Source organism: Choloepus didactylus, chromosome 10 (assembly GCF_015220235.1).
Source record: "Choloepus didactylus isolate mChoDid1 chromosome 10, mChoDid1.pri, whole genome shotgun sequence".
Classification (NCBI taxonomy): Eukaryota; Metazoa; Chordata; class Mammalia; order Pilosa; family Megalonychidae; genus Choloepus; species Choloepus didactylus.
Genome location: NC_051316.1, coordinates 54,207,492 through 54,234,080, shown reverse-complemented (window position 1 = coordinate 54,234,080; position 26,589 = coordinate 54,207,492). Strand labels below are relative to the sequence as shown.

Here is a 26,589-nt window from a genome sequence, read left to right as displayed (position 1 = left end):
GATTGTCCTCAAAATAAACTGTGGAGTATAAAAATACAACTGAGATTTTTTTTTTCCTTTATTTTGAAATAAATTCAAAGTAATAGGAGCAGTTACAAAAACAATACTAACCCCATACACAGAATTCCATCATACCCTGACCCCCTTCCCCCGATAGCCCAATCCACCAAATTTAACATGCTGTCACATCGCTATTTCCCTCCCTCCCTCCCTCCCTCCCTGTCATCCATCATCTATTGCTCTGTCTTCTGAACATATGAGAGCTACCTGCACATACCCTTGAACAAACACTATAATTCACATATACACTTCCCATGAATAAGAACATTCTTTTATGCAATCCTGTTAAGTGCAGCTAAGAAGTACAAGAGATTCAACAATGATACAAAGCTTACATTCTATATTTCCTTTTCCTTTTCCTGTGAGCCTCTGTCCTCCATCCTCCAATCCCATCCAGATTCATCCTTACAACTGAGATTTAAAAATAAAAAAAGCTCAATAAAAGGGCAAATACCTTGATTAAAAAGAAATTGGCAAAAGATTTGAATAGAAACTTCACCAAAGAAAATAAACAAATGGCAAATAAGCACATGAAAATCTGTTCATCATATATCAATAGAATGACTAAAATTAAAAAGACTGGCAATACCACGTGTTGACAAGGATGTGAAGCAATTGGCATTTTCATACATTGTTAAAAAGTGACACAATCATGTTGCAAAACATTTGACAGTTTCTTGTAAACATACACTTACTATTCCACCCAGCTATTCCACTCCTGGATAGTTATCCAAGAGAATTGAAAGATATATATATATATATATATATATATATATATATATATATATACATATATATATATATATATATTCATACAAAAACCTGCACTCACATGTTCACAGCAGCTTTATTCATTATAGTCCAAGAATGGAAACAACTTAAATGTCTATTGACAGGTGAGTACATAAACAAATTGTAGTATATACATATGCTACAAAACTACTCAGCAGTAAAAAAGAGCAAACATGCAATAACATGGATGAATGTCAAAAAACATTGTGCTGAGTGAAAGAAGTCAGATACAAAAGGCCAAATGATTCCACTTACATAAAATTCTGGAAAATGCAAAGTTATAGCAGCAGAAATCAGATCAGTGATTGTCTTGAGCTGGGGATGGGGGGAAGGAGATTGTCTACTAAGGGGCAAAGGAAACTATTCTGTGGTGATGAAAATGTTCTATATCTTGACGTGGTCATGGCTACCTGACTATTAGACTCACACTGTAATTAGTAAATTTTATTGCATATAAATTATACCTCATGCTGATTTAAAATAAAAAGGACGCTTCATAGGTGATACTGTGTACTTCCAATGCCATCAATGAATCACTCATATATGAGTCAAGTTCCAGTCAGGAAAACAGAAACCACACTATGTACCTGAAGAGGAGATTTCATTTAGGGGGCTGTTTATTTAAGTGGAAGAGAGCTGCAAGAGTACAGAACACTTAGGTAATTGAGGGATAATAGCCACAGGAGCGCTTGTCACCACCTAAAGCTGAGGGAACAAAATGGAACCAGTTACCATAAACTCAGATGAGGAGCCTCCCAGAGCTATGAGTAAAACCTCTGATGAGGGAGGGGATGCCCACAGCCTACTGTTAGTACCTCTGCAGAAATGGGATGAAGCCAGTCTTGGAGTGCTACAAGAGGCAAGAAGCTGCTGCCTCCAGGAGGAAGGGCCACTGCTGAAGCAACCCAGGCAAGAGCAGAAAGAACAGGGAGGATTAAGTCCCTTTTCTATCCTGCAACTTCTAGTGATTCCTATTGGTGGAACCTAACAGGAACCAAGCTAAAATATGAGAAATGTGGTTTCCAGAGTCCTACCATCAGCATATCACAGAACAAATTATAGATAGTATGACTGTGGGTCAGCTGAGAGACAACAGGCAAATAACATATCTGGTTTATTCTACCTTTAATAATGTTAAGATTAGTCACTAAATTCAGGTGGTTTCAGCTGACCCTCTCTAATATTAAATTGCAAATCAATGTTTCACCTTATGGGTTTAGCATCCATGTTTATTTTTGCCTAGATTTGTTATTTCATTTGGGGTTACAACACAGCAATTCTCTGATTCTAGCAATTTTTATGCATTTATTAGCTTGAATTCCATAAAGGAGAACTTTCCCTCATCAACTATTTGGTTATCCTGAAATGCAGTTTGTACAGGAAAGGCAAGAAAATATTATCTCCCTTTATCAATTTTAAGAGTTGGTGACCTAGCAACCTCCAATGATGACCAATGAGTTGGTGGCTATTTTTAAAAAAATATCATTAGAAACTCATCACTTTTGTTTATAGATCTGATGTTTTTTAATCTGTTGCAGATGTTACGTTTTAATGTTCATACTGTCCCATTCTAGGCCAGTGGGAGCTTTCATGGTATTTTTTTTTCTGCATTTTTATTTATTCTGGATTATTCTTGTGAAAATGTCAGGTAGGTCCAATTGAATTCTATTTCTCTTGCTTGACTCTTTAAATCTCTTTGATCTTGGAAGAAATTTGCAACTTACCTTGAACTTTTCATACATAGTAAGCTGCTAATATACACCTGAATTCTTTGATATTGAGCCACCTTATGGAAACATTCTTGAGCTGGCCTCTCATCAGTGCTAAACAAAGCCAATTTTAATTACAAAATTTAATGAAGTTGTTCAACTTTAACCAAATCTTCAAGTCCAGTCTTGAAATCTTGGGTATTATGTGCACTCATTAGGGGAAAAAAAGAAAATAACAATGCAAAAAGTATATAGAACAGATTTATGCAATCTAGAGAGGAAGCACCTTAAAATACTAAATCATTGGACGTTCTTCTAAAGTAAAAGATCATAAATAACTGTCCAACAATGGATTCCATTTAGCTCCTACTCCTATAATGACCATCAATACAGCATGTGGGAGCAACTAGAGAACGAATATAGGTTCTGGGATTTGCCTTCTCTGGGAAGCCTCATTCTTCCCTCCAGAAAGAGTTAGCAGCTTTTGTTCTGCATTAACACTGCTTTTTATTCATATATAGGCAAATAAATAGGTAAATTGCAGCACATGCAACAAGATGCCTATGCCAAAATCTGGAGAGATTTCCGAGACTTCTTTCCCACCAAGTGCTATTGATTCTACTTCTTAAAATCTCTCCAATCCATGCCCACACATCAACATAGCATACATTAACATTTCCAGAAACAGAAAATGCAAAGGCCCTACAGTTAAGCTTTTTCAAGGAACATTAAGAAAACCAGTGAGTCTGGAGCAAGGTGAAGAACTATAGCCGAGATCTTGGAATCAGACCAGAAATGATCTCATCAGTGGTTTTCAAATTGTGATATTTATATGAAAACCCATTATATTGTTTAAATGGAAGAGTCCTAGGCTGTAGTCCCCAGAAACTCTGATGCAGTGGTTCGGAGCTTGGGCCCTAAGATCTATGTTTTAAAAGAAGTATCCCAAGTGATTCTGATGTAGTTGGCTTTCAGCCCAAAGAATAACCAATGCTTTTCAGAGAATGTTTCTTCCTAAATGAGTGCATAATTATATATCACAATGTAATTTATGAGACTACCTACCTTTTCCATTATCTGATTAATGCTAAAGCTATGATTTTCTCTCTCTGTGGGTATATGCAGCAGCATTTTACAAAATTAAAATTAAGCCTGCTTGGAGAAGTTTAAGACAGTCTTTGCAATAAGTGCAAGGTCATGTTGCAAAACCAAGAAAAGTAATTATGGGGAAGTGGTATGGTGAAAAGAGCATTGGTGTTGCTTTCAAAAGATGTGGGTTTGAGACTCAGCTGCCTCATTGCAGGCAAGTCCCTGAAATTTTCTGGGTTTCAGTTTCTCACCTAAAACTAGGATTATTATACCAATCCTTCTAACCTCCCAAACTTGTAAAAGAGTCAAAATGAGAGGGTGGCAAAGTGCTAATACAAAAATACCTAATCATTGTTAGAGGACACACCTGCTTGGATTCAATAAACAATATTTAAGCCTCAGGGGAATTTGTGTGTTTTTGTTTGTTTGTTTTGTTTTGTTTTTGGTAATAACTTCTGCAACTTCCTACTAAAGGGTAATTAGAGATTTTAACAACTGAACCCCTTCATTTTACAGTTTAGGCAACATGTAAGGAAAACCTTGAGTTCCATGACCAAGACTAGGAAGCTAATTTAGAGATAAAACTAGGATTAGGTCTTCTATTTATTAGCCCAAGTCACTTTCCACCATAGTTTATTCATTTGTCTTTTTCATTCTTTATTGTAATCCACAGGTTAGATGATTTTTGACACACACTGAAGTTTGAGGACCACTGCTGTACTACCTTAGGAGTGGGGGTGGGGAGGGGCCGTAATTATTGTTTTTATTCTTTTATTACACGTCTCCGTTTTTAAATAAACAGCCTTATTGAGGTATAATTCACATAATATACAATTCACCAATTTAGCATATTCAGAGTTGTGCGACCATCAATACAATAAGTTTTAGAACATTTTCACTACCCACAAAGAAAACATCATACCTGTTAGCAGTCATTCCCCATTCCTTTCCCCACCCTCACTCCAGCTCCTGACTAATCTCTAAAAATCTGGACCTTTCCTATTAATGGAATCACATAGCAGGTGGTATTTTGTAACTGGCCTCTTTCACTTAACATGTTTCCAAGGTGAATTTATTGTTTTAAATTATCGGGGTAACAATACAGATAGCTTGGCGAACTAGAGAAAAGGACTCATAATGCCATTCTAATACAATCGCTATTATAATTCTTCCTCCCCTACAGGTGCATTATTTTTATCTGATTAGAAAACACCCGAGTCTCCTTCCCCGCCCAACCACCCCGCCTCCTCTCCTCCTACCGCAGCTCTCCGCGCGGGACTTCGGTACCCAGGCTACCACAGTAAGAAGCGCCCCGCCCATCCACGTCGGCTCGTAGTCTACGTCACTGCTCGGAGCCGCAGTATCCCCTCCTTCCTTCCCCCGTCGCGCTAGCTTTGACAGAGCGCGATGGCGGCCGCCGGGGTTGCAGGGGTATCGGCGGCCGTGTCGGAAAAGCAAGAGTTTTACCAGCTTCTGAAGAACCTGATCAATCCAAGCTGTATGGTGCGGAGGCAGGCAGAGGAAATCTATGAAAATATCCCAGGCCTATGTAAGACTACATTCCTCTTAGATGTCGTCAGAAATAGAAGAGCAGGTTATGAGGTGAGACAAATGGCTGCCGCACTGCTACGAAGGCTTTTGTCCTCTGGTTTTGAGGAAGTCTATCCAAATCTACCTTCTGATGTTCAGAGGGATGTCAAGATTGAGCTGATACTGGCCGTTAAGTTAGAAACACATGCGAGCATGAGGAAAAAACTCTGTGATATTTTTGCGGTGCTGGCCAGGAATTTGATAGATGAAGATGGCACTAACCACTGGCCTGAAGGTCTAAAGTTCCTTATTGATTCAATCCACTCTAAAAATGTGGTTTTATGGGAAGTTGCACTTCATGTTTTCTGGCACTTTCCTGGGATTTTTGGGAACCAAGAGCGGCATAATTTGGATATCATCAAACGGTTGTTGGACCAGTGTATTCAAGATCAAGAACATCCAGGAATTAGGACATTATCTGCTAGAGCTGCAGCTGCATTTGTACTTGCTAATGAAAATAATATTGCTCTTTTCAAAGACTTTGCAGACTTGCTTCCTGGAATTTTACAGGCTGTGGATGACTCATGTTACCAGGATGATGATTCGGTCTTAGAATCCCTTGTTGAGATTGCAGATACTGTTCCTAAGTATTTGGGTCCTTATTTAGAGGATACTCTGCAGTTGAGTCTCAAGTTATGTGGAGACTCTAGGCTTAGTAATCTGCAACGCCAGCTGGCACTTGAAGTAATAGTGACCTTGTCTGAAACTGCAACTCCAATGCTGAAAAAACATACAAATATTATTGCACAGGCAGTTCCTCATATATTAGCAATGATGGTTGATCTACAAGATGATGAGGACTGGGTTAATGCTGATGAAATGGAAGAAGATGATTTTGACAGCAATGCAGTAGCCGCTGAGAGTGCACTAGACAGACTGGCTTGTGGCCTTGGTGGAAAAGTTGTTTTACCAATGACCAAGGATCATGTAATGCAGATGCTTCAGAGCCCTGACTGGAAATATCGACATGCTGGATTAATGGCCTTATCTGCCATTGGAGAAGGATGCCATCAGCAAATGGAATCAACTCTAGATGAAATGGTTAACTCTGTTTTGCTTTTTCTTCAGGATCCCCATCCAAGGGTAAGGGCTGCAGCCTGTACAACACTTGGACAGATGGCTACAGATTTTGCACCTAGCTTCCAAAAGAAATTCCATGAAACAGTGATTGCAGCTTTGTTGCGTACCATGGAAAATCAAGGTAATCAGCGCGTGCAATCACATGCAGCTTCCGCTCTTATTATTTTTATTGAAGATTGCCCCAAGTCATTGTTAGTTCTATATTTAGATAGCATGATGAAAAATCTACATTCTATCTTGGTGATTAAACTTCAAGAGTTGATTCGAAATGGAACTAAGCTGGCCTTGGAACAACTTGTGACAACCATTGCCTCAGTTGCAGATACAATAGAAGAAAAATTTGTTCTTTATTATGATCTATTTGTGCCCTCACTAAAGCACATTGTTGAGCTTGCTGTTCAGAAGGAACTCAAGCTTCTGAGAGGAAAAACTATTGAATGTATTAGCCATGTTGGTCTTGCTGTTGGGAAGGAAAAATTTATGCAAGATGCATCAAATGTGATGCAGTTATTGCTGAAGACACAATCAGACTTAAATAATATGGAAGATGATGACCCTCAAATCTCTTATGTGGTTTCAGCATGGGCTAGAATGTGTAAAATTCTTGGAAAAGATTTTCAACAGTACCTTTCTCTGGTTATCGAACCTCTTATTAAGACTGCTTCAGCTAAACCTGATGTCGCTCTCTTAGACACACAAGATGTGGAGAATATGAGCGATGATGATGGCTGGCAATTTGTAAATCTTGGAGACCAGCAAAGTTTTGGAATTAAAACTTCAGGACTTGAAGCAAAAGCAACTGCTTGCCAGATGTTGGTTTACTATGCCAAGGAGTTAAGGGAAGGATTTGTGGAATATACGGAACAAGTCGTAAAGCTAATGGTTCCTTTACTGAAATTTTATTTCCATGATAATGTTCGAGTGGCAGCAGCAGAGTCTATGCCTTTTCTCCTGGAATGTGCAAGAATTCATGGCGCAGACTATCTTGCACAGATGTGGCAGTTCATATGTGATCCTTTAATCAAGGCTATTGGAACTGAACCTGATACAGATGTACTCTCAGAAATAATGAATTCTTTTGCAAAGTCCATTGAAGTAATGGGAGATGGATGCCTTAATGAAGAACACTTGGAAGAATTGGGAGGAATATTGAAAGCGAAACTTGAAGGGCACTTTAAAAACCAAGAATTGCGACAGGTTAAAAGACAGGAAGAAAACTATGATCAACAGGTTGAGATGTCTCTGCAAGATGAGGATGAATGTGATGTTTACATTCTGACCAAAGTATCAGATATTTTGCACTCATTATTTAGTACTTATAAGGAAAAGATTTTACCATGGTTTGAACAGCTACTTCCATTAATTGTAAATTTAATTTGTTCAAGTAGGCCATGGCCAGACAGACAGTGGGGATTGTGCATATTTGATGATATCATAGAGCACTGCAGTCCAACCTCATTTAAATATGTAGAATATTTTCGGTGGCCAATGCTACTAAATATGCGAGATAACAACCCTGAAGTCAGGCAAGCTGCTGCTTATGGCCTGGGAGTTATGGCACAGTTTGGTGGAGATGATTATCGTTCTTTATGTTCAGAAGCCATTCCACTGCTGGTAAAGGTTATTAAGTGTGCAAATTCTAAAACCAAAAAAAATGTCATTGCTACAGAGAACTGTATCTCAGCAGTAGGGAAGATTTTGAGATTTAAGCCTAACTGTGTAAATGTGGATGAAGTTCTTCCACACTGGTTATCATGGCTTCCACTGCATGAGGATAAAGAGGAAGCTATTCAGACTTTGAGTTTTCTCTGTGACTTAATTGAAAGTAACCATCCAGTTGTACTTGGTCCAGATAATTCCAATCTTCCCAAAATAATCAGTATAATTGCAGAAGGAAAAATTAATGAGACTATTAACCATGAAGATCCTTGTGCCAAACGTCTAGCTAATGTTGTGCGCCAGGTACACACTTCTGAAGAATTATGGTTGGAATGCATATCCCAACTTGATGAAGAACAGCAGGCAGCCTTACAGGAGTTGCTAAATTCTGCTTGAAGCACTTTAATATCACTTGAATACTACCCTCCATAAAAGCAACTCCAAATAAATGTTGTGGATGGATTTCATTAGAAGTTAGAGAACTGTTATCTCCCTGCTTAAGCAGTTTATATTTCTTCTCAACATTTCTCCAACATTAGTCAATGTTTACAGCCTTCTGTTCCCCTTGCATGTCTTGCCTCTTAAGCCCAGAACCTTGGTGATAATCAGTGCTTCCACTGTCTTAGAATGTTTGTCATCTTTCCCTAGTTGATATGAAGTATATACATTTTTGCTATTTGCCTCAACTATTGATACTGAACAAGCAATATAATTGGTGTCAAAAAAGTCTTAATATCACGAGATGTTAAGAGCTCAGTAAGATAAGATAGAACTTGCAGGACAAATATCTTTGGAATTGTGGGTGAAGAATAGAGTGGCATGCTAATTCCTCCTTGCTAATACTCCCAGTTGTCATGGGGAAGGGAAAGAGGCCAAAATTGGGAGAGATTTTTGAGATGTTGCAGTAGGTATGGGAAGTTTAATTTATAAGAATTTGTTCATAACATACTCCTGGTAACCAGGTGGGATATTACCATATTCTAGTTCCCAAGGTGTCTAGCTGAGAGTTATGGGAACTTTAAGACCTTAGTTAGTCATGTCCCTAAAGTTATCCAGGACTCTCAAGAACCATGGTTACTGAAAAGGGAATCTCGGTACATCTAACATTGGTAGCATGTAACATACTGTAAAACAGTGTTGGACAAATAATAAGTAATCAGTGTTTGTGGAAGGGGTCAGTGTTAGGTGTTTGAGCAGAGTATTGCTTAGTGTATGTATGCCATTCCCTCCCCCCCCCCACCCCCCCCCCCCCGCAAAGCAGCTCAACAAGAAGGGAAGGTGTGATTCAGGATCAGGCTTAGATTTCTTTTTTTGAAGAAATTCCTAACAGACTGTATAGTAGCACTGATGAATATTTTATTGTGAAAGTGAAAATGAAGCAAAATTAGTATTATCTTTAAACATAGGAAAGAAAACAGTGTTGAGAACAGTCATTTAGCAGAAGTTGTGCATTATAAGAAATTCCTATAAATCTAGGGTTAATTATATAAATTGGAATCTTGGTCTTTACTGTTGAGTTTTTTGTAGGGTAGGAAAAAAACTTTCTACTCAGCAGATCATTGATCCAAAAATTAAACACCAATACATCTGTCATGATTTCCTGGGGCTCTTGTGAGTTCTGTGTATGTGTAAAGTATTTAACAACTAAAACAATAGTGCATAATAAATAGTAACTGCTATTGTTGTTTGCACCCTTAATGTGTTCTTTTTTATGGTTTGGGGTCCTTTTACATCAGAATCTTCCCTGATTCATCCCTTTTCAGTTCCCATGGGCAAATCATCTAGGTCATTGTGGACAGGAATATGAAGTTGAGACTTCAGATATGCAAATCCTATCCATTCCATACCATTATTTATTATTATTGAGGGATAAAAAAGAAAAGTTAAATTCCTTATGTACAGTATGGTCACAATTTTGTTATACTTATTTAAGAAAAATTTAAAAACATAGATGAATAAATAGAAAATTCCACCACTAAATATTAGAAGTTAATCTGGATAGTGGGGTTAAATGGCAATTTTTCTTTTCACTTATCTATAGTTTCTAATTTATTTACAGCCAACATATTTCTTATTAAATAAAGTTTTGTTTTTTTTTTAAGTACAAGGGCCTGATTCTACTTCATAATAGGGACTAGGATCCCTGTCACAGTGGCTTCTTCATGACCTAGAGTTCAGGTCAAACTCTTGCTCTTTTAAATCCCTTAGTTAGGTCCTTGATCAGCATTTCTAGCAATTCCCTACACTTGCACATGAAGAACTGGAAATTCTGCCAGAAGACTAAATAATGTATCTGGAGTTGTTGAAATAAAACAGACATAGATCTGAATTTTTGCAAATAACTTTGTTAACCTAAGCATAGTTTCGCCATCTGTAAAGTGGGGATAATAGTTTAGAGGGTTGTGAGAATTAATGGATATAATGAATGTAAAGTGCTTTAGTGGCTCAGGGTTCAATAACTGAAAGCTAATAAGTGAAAGTCATGAAATAGAGTTGGTGGCCAAAAAGGAGGGGTGGATTTTTGCTCTTAGGGTGGTTTCCAGATTCTTGGCTTTGTCAAACAAAATTATGGATTAAAAAAAAAAAATTATGGATGTTCAGCCAGGCACATGTTTGATTGCCCATTGAAGTTGGCCTGGTCCCTGCCTTTCACCCTGTGGGTTTGAGGTATACCTGTGGGCTCTGAGCAGAGAGACATCACTGCAAATGACAAATAAAATACAATTGTCTAAGGTGAGAAGGGACATGAATACTAGATGGATGTGTGTATGTAGAGTGAAGGTATCAATATCCTACAACCTCAAAGTGTACCCACTTCACTATTTTACCTGAGACTGCTATTTAACGTACTGGACAAAAAAAGATGGGAGACTGAATTATGTCAGTGCTAAAAGTTTAAAGTTCACATTAGTAAGGAGTAAACAATCTCAGGAGTCAGACTATCTGACCTTTTAGTTACATAACAACTTATAAAATGCTTTCTTTTTATAATTTTGTTTTTGTGTGCAAATTCCAAATTTCAAGTGAGAAAGTTCAATTTAAATAGAAAAAGTCATCCTTCAAATAGAGCAGGAGAAAAATGCAACATCTGCTTCCTTCCCACTTATTGTAAGCCACTTGTAAATTAATGTGAATGATGAATCTAATATTTAAGTCATTCTCTAAATGTAATTTAAAAAATTTACAATTGCATGGAACTTTGAATAGGAAGTGAGATATGGTAGGTTAGTATAGGCTGGAGTGAAATAGTGACACATCCTAGAGTAATTTGGGCAGATAATAAAAAATATATTTACAGCCTCCCCCTCCCCAGCCCCGAGGATCTGGGGGAAGGTGCGGATGTGTTGGACATCCTCACCTGGACTGGTGTTGATGTTGTCACAAACATTGGGACTGGCGGTTTGATGTGCTGAGCCGTCGAGCATGGGACTTGCCCTTATGAAGCTCATTACCACAAAGGAGAGTCTAAACTTGTATGTAATGGTGCCTAAGAGTAACTCTTTGTTGCTCAGATGTGGCCCTCTCTCTCTCTAACTGAGCCATCTCGACAGGCGAACTCGCTGCCCTCCCCTCTACGTGGGACCCGACTCCCAGGGGTGTAAATCTCCCTGGCAACGCAGAGTATGACTCCCGGGGATGAATGTGGACCCGGCATCGTGGGACTGAGAGTATCTTCTTGACCAAAAGGGGGATGCAAAATGAGATGAAATAGTTTCAGTGGCTGAGAGATTCCAAATGGAGTCGAGAGGTCACTCTGGTGGACATTCTTATGCACTATATAGATAACACCTCTTAGGCTTTAATGTATTGGAATAGCTAGAAGTAAATACCTGAAACTACCAAACTCCAACCCGGCAGTCTGGACTCCTGAAGACAATTATATAATAATGTAGATTACAAGGGGTGACAGTGTGATTGTGAAGACCTTGTGGATCACACCCCCTTTATATAGTGTATGGATGAGTAGAGAGATGGGGATGGGAACTGAAGGACAAATGGGGTGGGATGGGGGGATGATTTGGGTGTTCTTTTTTCACTTTTATTTTTTATTCTTGTTCTGGTTCTTTCTGATGTAAGGAAAATGTTCAGAGATAGATTGTGGTGATGAACACATAACTATGTTATCATACTGTGGACAGTGGATTGTATATCATGGATAATTGTATGGTGTGTGAATGTATTTCAATAAAACCGAATTTAATAAAAAAAAATTTATAGTGAGATTGTAAGGCAGCTTTAACGATATGACTATTTAATGCCATACAGCTCAGACTTGAAATTTGGTGACTGTTTTTAGTCTGAAAGATGTTTTGTATGTTTTTTGTTGTTGTTAATGATGTTGCATTTTTAATTTTCTTTATTCTTCGATGTTAAGACTAGAGACGGTGTAACTATTACTTTTTACTTTAATGGGAAACATAAGACTAGTTTCCAAAATATGAATTCATGTTACGAACTGGGGACAGGACTTTCAGAAACTGGTTTTGTTAGTAACTACTAGAGTTCTGTAAGTCACTTTTCTTCTGCAAGTGTGAACATATATTTCAGTAGGTTGAGTCCTTGAACTTCCTTTCTAAACCTTTCAAAATTCTAGATTTATATGAAAGACCAGAAGTAACAATGGGAGTGGTGGTACATGGGTTGCGTAAAGGGGATGTAAATTTTGGAATGGATAGGATTTTTATTTTGTGCTCTCTTTCTCACTACCCATTTGTCTTTTAAAAAGGTTACCTAACAACTTCCTTTAGGATTAATTTTATTTTTCAGGGCTAATAAAGGCCTTCCAAAATAACTATCCTCTCTGGCAGAACTTGCTCTTAAAAAAAAGCCCTTTGGCTCCGTTCCCAGGAGATGGCGAGTAAAGTCGCGCAAGCGCCTCGCATACCTCCCCGCCCCGCCCTTACAGTGGTCTACAAGCTGATGACATCACTGGTCCGCGCAACCTACCCGGCCTCGGGGCCTGTAGCGGAGCTGAAGTCCTCTCCTCGTAGCGGGGCGGGACGCTGGCAGGGGTGGGGGGTGGAGAGGTGGCCCTTGTTCTGCTACGCATGCGTACCAGGGATGGCGACGGTGCTCCTTTCTTTGCTTCTTTCACCAACTCGCCCCAGCCGGAGGAGCTGAGTGCCCTCCCCCACCTCCTCTTGTCCGTCCCCTCCCCCACACCCAGCGGGGCTTCTAACTGACAATTGTCGCCGGGCCCCGTCCGCGCGCCGCCTCCTCCTGCCCGGGTCCCCCGCAGGTAGAGAGGGGTGGGAGGGGGTGTGAGGGAAAGGAGGAGCCGGAACGCGCTGCGACCCGCTTTGCGGCCCCTCTTGGGGTAGGCAAGAGGAGAAAACCCCCCCTTCCTCCTTGCCCCCTCCCAGCCCCCCAGCCGGCCCGGGAGGGGGTGGGGCGCCGAGACCGCCGCGGCCTGGCCTGACGGGTGAGGATCGTTCGGGCGGGGCGCTAAGGGGTGAGAGGAGGGCCGCGCGCGCCGCCGCCGCCGCCGCGGGGGGAGGGGAGAGGAGGGCACCTAGGCTCTCCTCTTCTCTCCCCCCTCCCCTGCGCGCCATGTAACCCCGCCCAGCCGGCGACAAGCTTGAGACCCCCGCGAGCATCGAGGCGGGCCGGCGGCTGAGGAGAGTGAGGCCCGATGCGGCCGGGGCTGCGCGGCGCTGCGGAGCCGTGAGGAAGCGGCCCGTGCTCACGCGTCCCCCGGCGCCTCGAGCGGCCGCTCCGTACTGCCCAGCCTGGGCCTGCTAGGGGCATGAGCGTGCCCGAGACGCCGGGGGAGATGGAGCCGGCCGGGGAGGAGGAGCGGCCGCCAGTGGCGGCCGACGAAGAGGACGACGAAGAGGAGGTGGCAGCGACAGTCCCGGCCTCAGGGCCGGCGGGAGGGAGCAGTGCCTTCTCGCGGGAGGACGCGTACGACCAGGCTGAGGAGGCGGAGGCGATAATGGTCGGGGGCGGTGGCAGCAAGGAGCAGGAGCTGACCTACGAGCTGCAGCAGGGCTATCGCATCCTGGGCGAGTTCCTGCAGGAGAAGCACCGGGGCCTCACCGCCCCCTTCCTGCAGCCCCTGGGGGGCGTTGCCACCGGGGAGGAGGAGATGGCTGAAGGGCCGCGCTGCGGAGGCCGGGGCAGCCGTGCCCTCCCGCAGCAGCCCGGGCAGGGTATGTGTCTGCTGAAGATGGAGGAGAAGTTCTCTAGCGGCCAGTATAGTGGCATCACCGAGTTCGTGGCGGACTTCAGGTTGATGCTGGAGACATGCTATCGCCTGCATGGAGTGGACCATTGGATCTCCAGACAGGGCCAGAAGCTGGAGATGATGCTGGAGCAGAAGTTGGCGCTTCTTTCTCGGTAAGTGAGCCTGGTCCCCAGTGGTATTGACAGACTGACACAAACACACCCTCACACGTGTCGGAGAATGGGTTGGGCCAGGGGGCGGGGGGCGTCGCTGATAGGTGCTGAGACGGTGCTGGAGAACCCTGGGAGGAGGAGCGTCGCTGGGCCGGGGCCGACAGGGGTGTGGTGGGTGTGGGCAGAAGGACCCGTGCGCCCAAGTGGAAGAAAGCCGGGAAGGAAGCCGAGTCCAGAGCGCCTAAGCAGGTAAAGTTTGTAGATATTAGATTAAATGCTTCCCTAGGAAGAATTACGTGGGTAGGCAGAGGAAAAGTCTTAGTGGGATGGAAGTTAAATCCGCATCTTTTAGGCACTTTTAGCACGCAACTAAGACAAAATTTTAGGGTGAAATATCTTTAGAAAAATAATTTTGATTCGTATTAATGTGGTTGTTTTAAAACATTAAAAACATATCTTTAAACTACTCATGTCGACCGTCAGAGATTTATGCGGTATTATTAAATGGCTAACGATTACTCGGGGACTGCATCTACACAAAATTTTTAGTGAGTTTAGACACTTGTGTTTATTCTGTCGGAAACCGTAGGGAATTCAGGTGGCACCGTGCTCTTGGTATTTTCCTATATATCCGGAGTCAATTGTTTTTCTTTAGTAAGAGGAAATGTAACACAGGAGGCTACTAAGGTAAACATTGATTTAATAATCTATATAATTGATAAGCAAATTAATTTCTCAAGAGGAGATTCTTCATGAATAGAAAAATAATGAAATGTTTTGCAAGATGGTAGTTGAATCCAAATAGTCGTTCAAAACTAACAAAGTGAACTTGACCAAGTTGCCTAACCAATTTTGGCGTCAGTTTTCTCATCTGTAACATGGGGATAATAATAGTCTCAGGGCTGCTGTGAGTGTTAAATGAGTTAATAAATGGAAAATGAGCCCTGCTGGTCACATAGTAAGCACAGTGTAACTGTTAGCTATTATAATATTATTTGAATGAAAGGAGTGTTAATCTCATCTCTGAAATTGGGCGTTGTACTTATGCTTTTATAAAATAGTTCCTAAAAAGTTGTGTATTAAATTTTTTTGGTCATTCACTTATAATTGTAATTTAAAAATAAATTGTCTTTCTAATTAATTTCTGTCATTGGCTTGGTATATGCTGTTTGCAAGACTATCGATGACTTCACTGAAAACTGTAGTTAACATAATGCTTGATTCAGTAAGGGAGTGCTATATAAACTAGGAACCTTTTCTTAATCTTTTCATAAAGTAGAATTATTTAGTAGTGGACTAATTTTTCACAATTTGTTTTGTAAACTATTTTTAGTACCTTATTTTAAGCACTGGCATACCTGTGTAGTATGTTTGTTTTCCCTGTCTCCACAGTTTTATAGTTATGACTCACATAATGAACAACCTGTTTACATCTGTCATTAATTTTAAGTAGTAAAATATGCTCCAGATTGGTGTCACAAGATTTTAGACCTGGAAGAAACCTTAGAGTTCATCTAGCCCAAGCTTCCAGTTTTACAGATGTGGAAACAGGGATCCAGAATGAGGCAAGAGAATGGCAACATAAAGTGCTAAGAAGTATCATGTAAGCTTGAAGAAATTATATATGTTTTTCCAAAAGCACTGTATGTATAGCAGATATTTCTTGGGTCCTGCAATGGAACAGGGAGATTATTTCTTTTATATATAAAGGTACGTTTCTAAATATTGAAAATCATCATTTCCATTGGCTGATGTGCAGAATACTGTATTCTCATGTGATCTAATAGCTCCCATACTAAGAAATTAAACGTAAAACATTGTATAATTTATAAACATAATGTATTTCCTACATTCTTGGTCCAAGTGAGATAAAATTCTTGCATTTAATAGCAAAAAGTAATATGATAATCTTAAACAGTTAAAAGTTTTGGGTTGCTACTTTTTTGTATTTGATATACGTCAACACTTTGTAAATAATAGGTTTGCTGGACCAAACTTGTGGGTGCTCAGACATCATTTCTTTCTCTCCACTAGCTTAAAATTTGAATCACATGTAAGTGCTTTGAGTGGGCACAGCTTTGAGAAAAGCATAGGTTACAACTGTTTGGAATACATTAGAATATAAAGATACTCAAGAACGATATAGACTGTCTATGTGAATATAATTTTCAGTAAATGGATGACTCATACCTTATTTGTAGATATCTTCTTAAAGGTGCTATTTGATATTTTAGTAATAAAAACCAATTTATCACTTAGTTATTAACATTTAAGTTCTTTATCTTCTGGTATTTGCAAGAAACTGAATTAAATCTTATTTTCAAATTTCTGGAGGAAAACCTTTCAGCCGCTTCATATACTTCTAAGTCTTCTAGTGAGCAATAAATGAGGTACATTGGATAAAGAGGATGCCTCACTGTCATTAGAGAGGAGTCCAATGGCCTTAGTACCTTAGACATATTGTATAAATTGTGTTTCACTGTCTATCTGAACTCTCAGGATATTAGGCTAGATTAGTTGACTGTCCATATATTTAGGTGTTTTCTAGAACTGGACGTTTGAGTCCCTGAAATCAAAAGTTAAGTTCCCTGCTGTTACATGGTTTACAGTTGAGTAGGGAAACACAAAAAGATGAAAACACAGTATAATGATTCTATAATGGAGATATGAACAAAGTACAAGGGGAACTAGAGGATGGTGACTTAAATCTGAAGAGGAGGGGATTAAGGATGGTAACAGCAAGTGAGAAGAGGGGGGAATAAGAGACTAGTTAAAAGATATCATAAAGAAATTTATACTTGAATTGACTCTTGAAGGAGTGGAAGATTGCTGTTGGGTTTTTGGGAGGGGTTGTGGAGTCGCATTCCAGAAAGCAATGCGTGAAATAGCATAGTGTTTTTGGAAACTACAAGTAGTTCTATATAGCTACATTGTGGTCTCCAGAGTAGTGTCTGCATCTCAAGGGTTATACAGAATGATCCATTGCAGTGAGAGAAGAAAGCATGAGAACTGCAATAAATGATCTATAAATATTTATACTCTCTATATACTGTATTATAATATATTAATATGTATTTGCTTATGTATTTATATATTACTATGTATAATATGTATAATGTTTGTGACAAGAACTAGAACTAAAACTCAGGCCTTCTGTTTCAGTTTCCAAAGCTTGGTTAATTGCTCTAAAGAATTTCAAATTGAACTATAGATTTCTGTATTATCTTTTTCTAAAATGACATCATATTTTGAAAGTTCCAATACATCTTTTTAAATTTTAATACTAAAAAAAAACCATTTTCAACCACCTACCCTTTTTTTAATTCATTTTTTTGAGATATATTCCCATACCATGCAGTCATACAAAACAAAGTGTACAGTTATTTCAGGAGCTGAACCAATCCAAAAACTAATCCAAAAGTGATTATTTTTAACCTTCTAATAAGGACTAAGTTGCCATAGAATCTCTTCAATTAAAGGTTTCCTTCCATAATTCGTTTTAAGCCTTTTGTACCCACTAGCAAAAAATTTATTCTTTACACAACTAAGTACAATAGATCAAAAATTTCAGGATGTTCTGCAAATAGTAAAGATTGTTCACAGTACCATTACATAGTTGTGCATTCATCACCAAAATCAATCCCTGACACCTTCATTACCACACACACAAAAATAACAAGAATAATAATTAAAGTGAAAAAGGGCAATTAAAGTAAAAAAGAACACTGGGTGCCTTTGTTTGTTTCCTTCCCCCATTTTTCTACTCATCCATCCATAAACTAAAGGGGAGTGTAGTCCATGTGGCTTTCCCAATCACATTGTCACCCCTCATAAGCTACATTTTTATACAGTTGTCTTCAAGATTCATGGGTTCTGGGTTGTAGTTTGATAGTTTCAGGTATCTACTGCCAGCTACCTCAATTCATTAGAACCTAAAAAGGACAACCACCTACTCTTATAGCTACTATTTTCTCTGTTAGACAACATATTTTTTCCTCAAGAAAGTTTTATTTTAAAAGGCATCTCAGTTTATTTGAGGCAATTGTGAGAAATAGCAGTTAGCATTTGAAATGGGGGAAAACTATATAACAAGTAGAAAGGAATAGAAAATACTTAATAGGAAGTTATGCACAGAGCTTTAGGAACTGGCTTATATTAATAAGAATTTTTTGCCTCTTCCAACACTAATTTTAAAATAATATTTATAGAAGCTTGAAGACTATTGCCATGTAGTTAGAAAATGGCTTTTCCTAGTTTTAAAAGGCTATAGTTACAGGAAAGGGATCACCAGTAACTCCAGCAGAGCTGAATTTAAAAATTTAATTTTGGCTATTTAAGTTATTTTGGTGAAAATAAGCTTGAGTGTAATATATCCTTGTTAAAATTATTCTTGATTTCTGAATTAAGTTACTGTTAAATAATGCTTTCTTAAAATATAGCTGAGGATTATTTATTTCCTTTTGTAATTGCTTTTTAGTTGACAGAATATTTTTCTTGGAGATGAGGATATAAAAACATCATCATAAAGCCTCAAAAATGTAAAAATAGAGGTTTCCAAGTACAAGTAGTAATTGCAATAAAAATAAATTCTGTGGTAGATAGACTTATTTTAATCCCTCTAGGTTAAGTTTGGGTAATTGTTGACTTGCTTATACTCAATTAAGATCAAAACCCAAAAATTAATTGGGAATTTTAACAAGATGCTTATTTCTCCCTAGTGGTTTAACCCCCCACTAGTTTCTGTAATTCCATCTATTTTATCTAAATCTTCTAAAATTTGGCACCTTTGGCAGTAGAATCTGGATTCATCTCTTGTTCAGAAGTATAGAATGTTGTAGTGCATGTAGTTCCATATATTGTAGTTGCCAATCTTAAAAAAAAATTCTTTTAAAAATGTGTCTTGATATTTAGAGAAGATTCAGAAATGCAGTGATGAAAGGATAAAGGATTTTAATTAACAAGACATTTATAAAGCAGTTGCATTGGTCTGGCATTTAGGGGATGGGTAAAATTCAGTCCCTGTGCCCAAGAAGTTTAGAAGATGGTAGGAAGAAACATATTCACAGGTATGGTAAAAGGTAAAATATGTTAAAACTGTGATTCTCAAACTTGTTTCATTGTCAGAACACCTGGAAGTCATGGTACTATTTGCAGAACATCCTGAAATTTTTGATCTATTGTACTTAGTTCTGTAAAGAATAAATTTTTTGCTAGTGGGTACAAAAGGCTTAAAACAAATTATGGAAGGAAACCTTTAATTGAAGAGATTCTATGGCAACTTAGTCCTTATTAGAAGGTTAAAAATAATCACTTTTGGATTAGTTTTTGGATTGGTTCAGCTCTTGAAATAACTGTTCCAAGGGAGCATACTTTGAGGGCCACCGTGATGAGCTATTGTTATAGAGTGATAAAGAAGTGCAGAGGAGGGACAATTACTGCGGAGGGTGGAAGAGGTGCTCACTATGATTGAAAAATATTTTATTAGATTTTACTTGCATTCCTAGCTTTTCAGCTGGGTTTTGAAGGGTTGGTGAAATATTGATAGATGGAGTTAAGGAGTTAATTGAAAATTATTTGAACCATGCTGTGCTATGTAGTATGTAAAGCCCTATGGATACAAATGATAAGCCATCATCCCTTACTTCAAGGTGGTAAGTAAACAGAAATGCACAGGTTAAGGTATGGAGGCATGGGAGTACAAAGTATTTGGGGGAATAGTTTATGATCAGTAGTTAGAATGTAGGGTGGTGAGGACCTGTAGTGGCAGATAAGTATAGAAAGATATGCTGGGGTCAATTATGGAGGACCTTTAATGCTTTTATGGAGGACCTTTAATGCTTGGGTCAATTATGGAGGACCTTTAATTCTAAGGAATTTAGAAGCTAGACAGTGTAGATGTATCACAGCTTTTAACTAAGGGATAGACATGATTTTACTAAGATTTTTAGGCTTGCAGGCTGAAATGGAAGGGAAGACAATGAAGAAAACTAATTAAATGGCTGAGACAAGACATAGTAAGCAGTAGGAATAGAAAGATGGATATGGATGCAAAAGTGGTAGATTTAGCAAGAAAAAGACTAAAATGGTAATCTTTTGGCTGTGGAATATAGAGGGAAGGGTGATGTTGAAAATGAATTTGATCATATGCACCCAGGTGATGGTGAAATGAGAGGAAGCATTCATTTAGAGATATCCAGCTGAGAATTATTAGAAGTGTGCATATGGAGCTCTGTAGAGTGACTAGGGCTAGAGATATTAAATTAGGAGTTAACCTGCAGAAGGATGATGATTGAAGAAATGGGACTGAATAAGATTGCTCAGGAAAGAATCTAGTAAAAAGACAAAGTGACCAAAGACAGAACTTCGTGGAAAGATTGACTATCTTCAGTCTGAAAAGACAGAAGATTAGAAGGATTATCATTAAAATATGTATAATGTATATTAAAAGCTGAGATACTTAATTGAAAAGAGACAATTAACAAAGCTGAAAAGAGTTTATGCTGGAATAAGTAAAAGGTATTATTTGAAATATACTAAACTTATAGTCTTTACTATTTAAGAGGTTTTTGTTCCATTTGAAAATATTTGAGAACAATTTGGATTAAATATAATAAAAAGCCCTAATATATTCTAATGTATTTTGCCTTATCGTCTGTTTCCCATTGTATCATGCGCTTGTATTTATTTATTTTTTCCTAAGAAACAAACTAGGGCAGGAGAAAAAGTTGTGTGTGGAGAGAAGTTTCAGTCCCTTTCATAGCTGTCTTTTAGTTTTCAAATCCCGGCCAGGCTATCTCCATAAAATTAAGACTTGCCCAGAACAAAAAATAGCCATTTTTATTTCCAAGGAACTTGCATATTAATATGAATCTTTAAAATTCGTATTAAATTACCTGAGGGGTGTGTGTGTGTGTGTGTGTGTGTGTGTGTGTGTGTGTGTGTGTGTAATTGAGAAAAGCTAGTAAACCCCAGTAGTAGTATTATCCATCATCAAGTGCTTTGTTATATTATCTTCCACCTAGGACCTGTGAGTGTTCCAGAATTAATTGTGCTTAAAAATCATGATACTAGGTATGTACATTTAGAAAATAAGACTAAGGAAAACCAATAAAATGTTAGTAGGGGTTATGGCTAAGTTTAAAAATCCTGGGTGCTTTTCATTTTCTTCTTTCAACTTTTCCGTATTTTCTACAATAAGCATATTACATTTATAGTAAAAAATAGATTTTATTTAAAGGAAGTCAGTATTTACGTTTTTGATTAACAAAATGGGTAAAAAATTTGTATTATCAAATCTGTAAAACAATACAATAATGTTAAAACTTGTAACTGAGTGGTGAAGCTGTGGGTGATTTTTAATTTTCCCTTCCACTTTTTAAATTTTTAATTTTTTTCTGCAGTGACCATGTATTTCTTTTATTATTTTTTGTTACACTATTCAAGATATAAAATCTACAGATTTTCTAGGTCCATAAGGACCCAGAATCACTTATGCTATCTCTTCACACATCCCTTCCCCCCTCTTCTTGTAAAAGAAATCAGACTGTTTGTCTGGAGTTTCTTGCAGTCTCGGATTTTGCTGATAACATTCTATTCCTTTGTAATTTTGCTAAATTTGTTAAAATGAAAAGTAATGAATTTAAGATAGCATTTTGTTTATTTTCCTTTATATTTAAAATTCACTGCTTGAACTTTATATAACAAGTATGTCATTCTTACTTTCTTTCTCCACTGAAGTTTAGAACATGGAAGTAATGTCCGTAGCAAGTTACGGTATTAATAAACTGAGAAAATTGATTCCAGTTCACAATTACATAAAAAGCATTAATTTTATGAGTAATCCTGTAACATAGTGCCGATATGTTATATAGCATCAAAATTAAAAAGAAGCATTGGCCTGAACCCCAGTAGTAGTCATAGACACTGGGTGCTGTTCTCAGCCACTTGTATCCATTTAAGCCTGTCTGTGTGGTCTTACACTATATGTATGTATCAGCTGTGGATACTACTACTACTCTGTTTTTCCCCAGGTGGGGTGGCTGGGATGAAAAGAGGTCCAAGGTTAGCTCACAGAGTAGTGCTTTGTGTTCTTTCAGCAAATTGACCCCACAGTGTTTTGGTTGATTTTAAAATTTTGTGTTTCTCTTTTATAGTTCATTATGAGTTCCAAGCCTTTATAAGGTTTCAGGTTTTTAACCAGGTTCTATTACCTCCCCTCCTGTGCAGTATGGGAATATGTCTATGCACGTGTGCATCCATGCATTTTAGGCTTTCTAGGAAGAGGGAGCAAAACTTTATTAGGACCTCAGAGAGCCCGTACCCAAAATGGTTGAGAACTACGGGTTTAGGATCACAGAATTAACAAGCATCCAATAAGTTATGCTGATGTTTGGTTGAAGTGGAGAAAATACCCATTAACTAAATGAAGAAAAATTAGGCCTTTAACAGAAATAATAACAATTAAATAGCACCTGAAGATAAATATTCTTATATTATGCCCATGTTTATACTATCAGGGGTTTAGAAAAACATTTTTAACTTTGACCTTTTAAGTAATAGTTTTGCTCTGCATTAAGTTAGAGGGAAAAGGTCTTAGAAATAGTTATCTTGGCATTCGAGAGTTAATAAATGACTTACTGTATTAGGAACATCGTTCCTTTGTGAATAAAGTGAGTTTAATTCTGGCTTTATCAGTGACACTTGTGTGTTGAGTAAGACACTGGCTTTCTCTAGAATTCCATTCGCAGTCATTGGCCATTAACGTTGCAAAATACAGAACAGTCACAAGGCATCTGGAGTTGCCCCTTCTCTACTTAGAAGTCTCCTTTTTCTATGTCTAGTGAAATTCTAATCATTGTTTGAAGCCCAATTCAGATGTCACCTCTTCTATGAAGCCTAATGCAGAATTAATTGCTTTTCTCTCTGTGCTCCCATGATTCTTTGCTTTATATCTTTTATAGCACTTAAAAACCCATTGTGGTACGTATGTATCTGTCTCCTCATCTCCATGGATCATGGATTGTAATCTCTATGAGGGGAAGGGAATATGTCTTATTTGTCATTGCATCTTCCGGGCCTTGGACATACATAACAAATGTTCAGTAAATTTTGAGTTAATGAAATAAATGAGTATAAGAAAAAAGGTTGAATGAAATACTCAGTTACTTATCAAGCCAAATTCCTGCTTGTTCTTTAAGACTCAGCAGGATTGTCACCTCTCTTCAGGAAAACTTCACCTATCTCTTTTCCCCCTCCTCTTTTTGGCATGGGTTTAGTGTATTCTTCTGTTCTTAACATTGCCTACCTTTTTGGATTCATAGAATTTGTATTGAGGTTTTTGAATACTACGTATTAGTTTTGAATACTGTGGTATCTGTTTACATGTCTATCTGCTTCACTAAATTTTAGATTTTCTTATGCATTCCGTATTTTGTATCTCTAAAAACTGCTTTTCAAGTGTAGAGGAGCTCGTTAAATATTTTTTGAGTTGAATGAAGACACCATACCCTCCCTTGAGGAATGGATACAGTTTTCAAAAGCATGATAGAAGGTAGTATATAGTAAATGTTGTAAGACAGGTACAGTTCATTTGACTTTACATATGCTTATAATGTTTATTATTTGATAAAACTGTATGTACTCCCAAGATATATAAGGAAAGAGAGAAGTTGATAAACTAAGTTGGTGTAGAAGTCATTCCAGGCAACAAAAATAGCATATTCACAAGGGCAGAGACCAAAAAGCCACTGTATTTAGCAAGAGAATGGTTAGTAGTTGAATTTGGCTAGAGTGTAATTATATGAAGAGAAGTGGTGACAGTTATGACTGGAAAGGGCTGTCTAATGGGCCATATCACAGAGGGCCTAAAATGCTATGCTAATAAAAAATTTGATATTTCATACTAGGGAGATATTGTATTAAAGGCTTTTTAAGTTAGGAAATTACATGATCAGAGCTATAGGAGCAATATGCTGAAGGAGCATGTATGCGAGATGAATTAGAGAAGAAGACTATCATCATTTTGATCTCTTCCCTTCATTTTTAGCTCCTCTTATTTTTTTGACTGCCAAGTTAAAAGAATTGCATTTGACCTTGTTATGATTTAGTAAAGAATTATATACAAATATATTTAGAGAAATCTTTTTTATCTATTGCAGAAATCCTAGAGTAATCCTAGAAAGAAGAGAAAGGTACTTTAAGTTGTTGAATAATTTAAGTAATATGATAGATTTAAATCTCTAAATAGTTTAGGTTGGGCTTAGTTGTGTTTCTTGAATTGAGTAATTTCAGTCTTCTCGCAATTCTCAAGAGAAAAAAACTAACTATAGAATTTTACCAATTTAAATTATTCTGTAAATTTTTCTACAACTTTGCTAGTAACCAAAAAAATAAATTATGACAAAAAATAAATTGGAACCATATACTGATAATATCAACTGGTTATGCCTCAGTTGACTGCTTGGCTTTTGTAGATGCAAGTCTGTATTTGTAATTTTTACATCATTTTTGAAGCAATAATTAAATTTAATATTTATAGAACATAGTCTTGATATAAATAAATATGTAACATGCTAAACAAAAGATATTTAGAAACAAATATGGTCTTATTTCATGGTATTCCACAAAGAGTGCTAAACAAGTATGAGAACCACTTATATTCCCTAGTTTATATAAATCCCTGATTATGGTGCTATTGCTAATACATTAATAATTTCCTTTATGTATTAATTCCAGGATAGAAGATTTGGTTGGTAGTGAAATTTAAGTCACTGCTTAAATTTCTGCTTATTTATATTATATTTTATTTATATATTTGTATCTGTGAATATAAAGATGAAAAAGCATGAAAAAAAGTTTCATGGCCAGAGTGCATAAATTATGGGATACCTGAGCTGTATTTTAATTTTTAATTATTTAGCAGTTTAAACCCTTTTGCTACCAATAGTTAACCAGTATTGTTTTCTTTCCATATTGTAAACACTCTGCTGAGTATTCTATATGCTCTTTGAAGAAGATTTGGAAGAAATAGAAAACTCAAAAAATTAAAATAAAAATCATTCATCCCATGAGACAGGTAGTCACTGTTAGCTTTTCTTTATCGCATCTGTACACATGTATTATCTATTCACACACACACACACACAAAAACTAAGTACAAATTTTGGATTGTGCTTATATAGAATATTTTTATCCTATTAGATTAAATTTTATCTGTATGAAACATTGTTATATGCAAAATTATTTTCAGCATTTTCTCTTTTACACTAGCAGAATAACAACATTAGGTCCTTATAGATTTTTCTTTTTAAAAATTGGCTCTTTGCCATATGAATTAACTACTTTTTGTTTTGTTTTGCTTCCAACAAAAAAATGAGAGACCACTTTCATTGAAAATCAGCCTAATTCATTAAGAATTAGGTGAAGCCATCTGTCATGCTATGATGAGTTTAAAAGATTTGTAGTAAGGATATTCTTTTTAAAAATCTACTTTAATGCTTTAGATCATAAGTTATTTAGCTGTCTAATATTTTCATTACTTTATCTTTTCAACAGTAGTCATGAATAATTTACCAGTCTCAAGGAGTAGAAACAACCTGTGTTGGCTGCCTTTATTATACAAAAGCTTAACAGAAGTTTTGAAATTATGTTTTATTTATCTTAATTATAGTAATAGTCAACATTTAAGTGCCAATCTATGTTAGACTCTGAAGGGCTTTAGCTATAGTAAAATGTTTAATCCTCACAATTGCTCTTGAGATAAGTAGTTATTTACAAAACCTGTTTACAAGTGAAGACATAGCAGGATATGTTATTTTCAGGTAGGCTGGGGCACAGAAAGATTAATTTACCCAAACTCATTAGTAGCAAGACCTGGATTTTAATCCATGCAGTCTGGCTCCAAAGTCCAGGTATTTAATGACTATGCTATGTTGCTTATGAATAAAAGCTGTAGGCATTGAGAGAAAGGAGGCTTTCTACCTGAGAGAGTCTTGGGAGAAAAGGATCATAAAAGATTTCAAGGAGCAGGGATCATTTAGGTATCTGTGGGGGTAGGACTGATAGTTATTTGCAATATAAATTATTAAAGAAAATAATTATGCATATAAAATATAAGCGTATTGCGGAAATCTAAAGGAAGTGTTTTAAGTGTAACTGTAATGTACATGGACTTTTATAGCAATCCAGTGATTGGTGTATGTTTTACTGATAGTTTATTAACAACAACAACAAAAAAATACATGCATCTGGTATCAAAAATAAATGGTACAAG

General features: G+C 37.5%; 3 protein-coding genes across 11 annotated transcripts in view; 2 read left to right on the top strand and 1 right to left on the bottom strand.

Annotated features, from left to right (window-relative positions):
* The window catches only part of IL33 (interleukin 33), a 198,955-nt gene extending 194,007 nt beyond the window's left edge, over nt 1-4,948 (bottom strand). Inside the window, exon 1 of one of the 2 annotated variants that reach the window (XM_037797769.1) lies at nt 4,910-4,948. The gene's annotated coding sequence lies outside the window, so the exon portion shown is untranslated. The remainder of the gene's footprint in view (nt 1-4,909) is intronic. The other variant, XM_037797770.1, reaches the window with a different exon arrangement.
* A 104-nt stretch (nt 4,949-5,052) lies between these two features.
* Nucleotides 5,053-11,263, top strand: RANBP6 (RAN binding protein 6). 3 transcript variants are annotated; one of them, XM_037798202.1, is made up of 2 exons: nt 5,053-5,252; nt 6,309-11,263. In XM_037798202.1, the coding sequence occupies exons 1-2, from the start codon at nt 5,058-5,060 to the stop codon at nt 8,373-8,375; spliced, it is 2,262 nt and encodes a 753-aa protein (XP_037654130.1). In that variant the 5' UTR covers nt 5,053-5,057; the 3' UTR covers nt 8,376-11,263. The 3 variants fall into 3 exon arrangements, with proteins under 3 accessions (XP_037654130.1, XP_037654129.1, XP_037654131.1); XM_037798203.1 differs by having other exon boundaries at nt 5,058-5,193; nt 6,309-6,511; XM_037798201.1 differs by having other exon boundaries at nt 5,053-11,263.
* A 1,746-nt stretch (nt 11,264-13,009) lies between these two features.
* The window catches only part of KIAA2026 (KIAA2026 ortholog), a 124,244-nt gene continuing 110,664 nt past the window's right edge, over nt 13,010-26,589 (top strand). For 3 of the 6 annotated variants that reach the window (XM_037851108.1, XM_037851107.1, XM_037851104.1), the window contains exon 1: nt 13,010-14,318. In XM_037851108.1, coding sequence (XP_037707036.1) covers nt 13,726-14,318 — 593 coding nt within the window. In that variant the 5' untranslated portion in view covers nt 13,010-13,725. Of the gene's footprint in view, nt 14,319-14,381; nt 14,568-26,589 lie in introns of those variants that run through there. The other 3 variants (XM_037851110.1, XM_037851109.1, XM_037851105.1) reach the window with 2 other exon arrangements.

Excerpts from the sequence above, each read along its gene's own strand:
- RANBP6 (XM_037798201.1), top strand. The coding sequence starts at position 5,058 with ATGGCGGCCGCCGGGGTTGCAGGGGTATCGGCGGCCGTGTCGGAAAAG.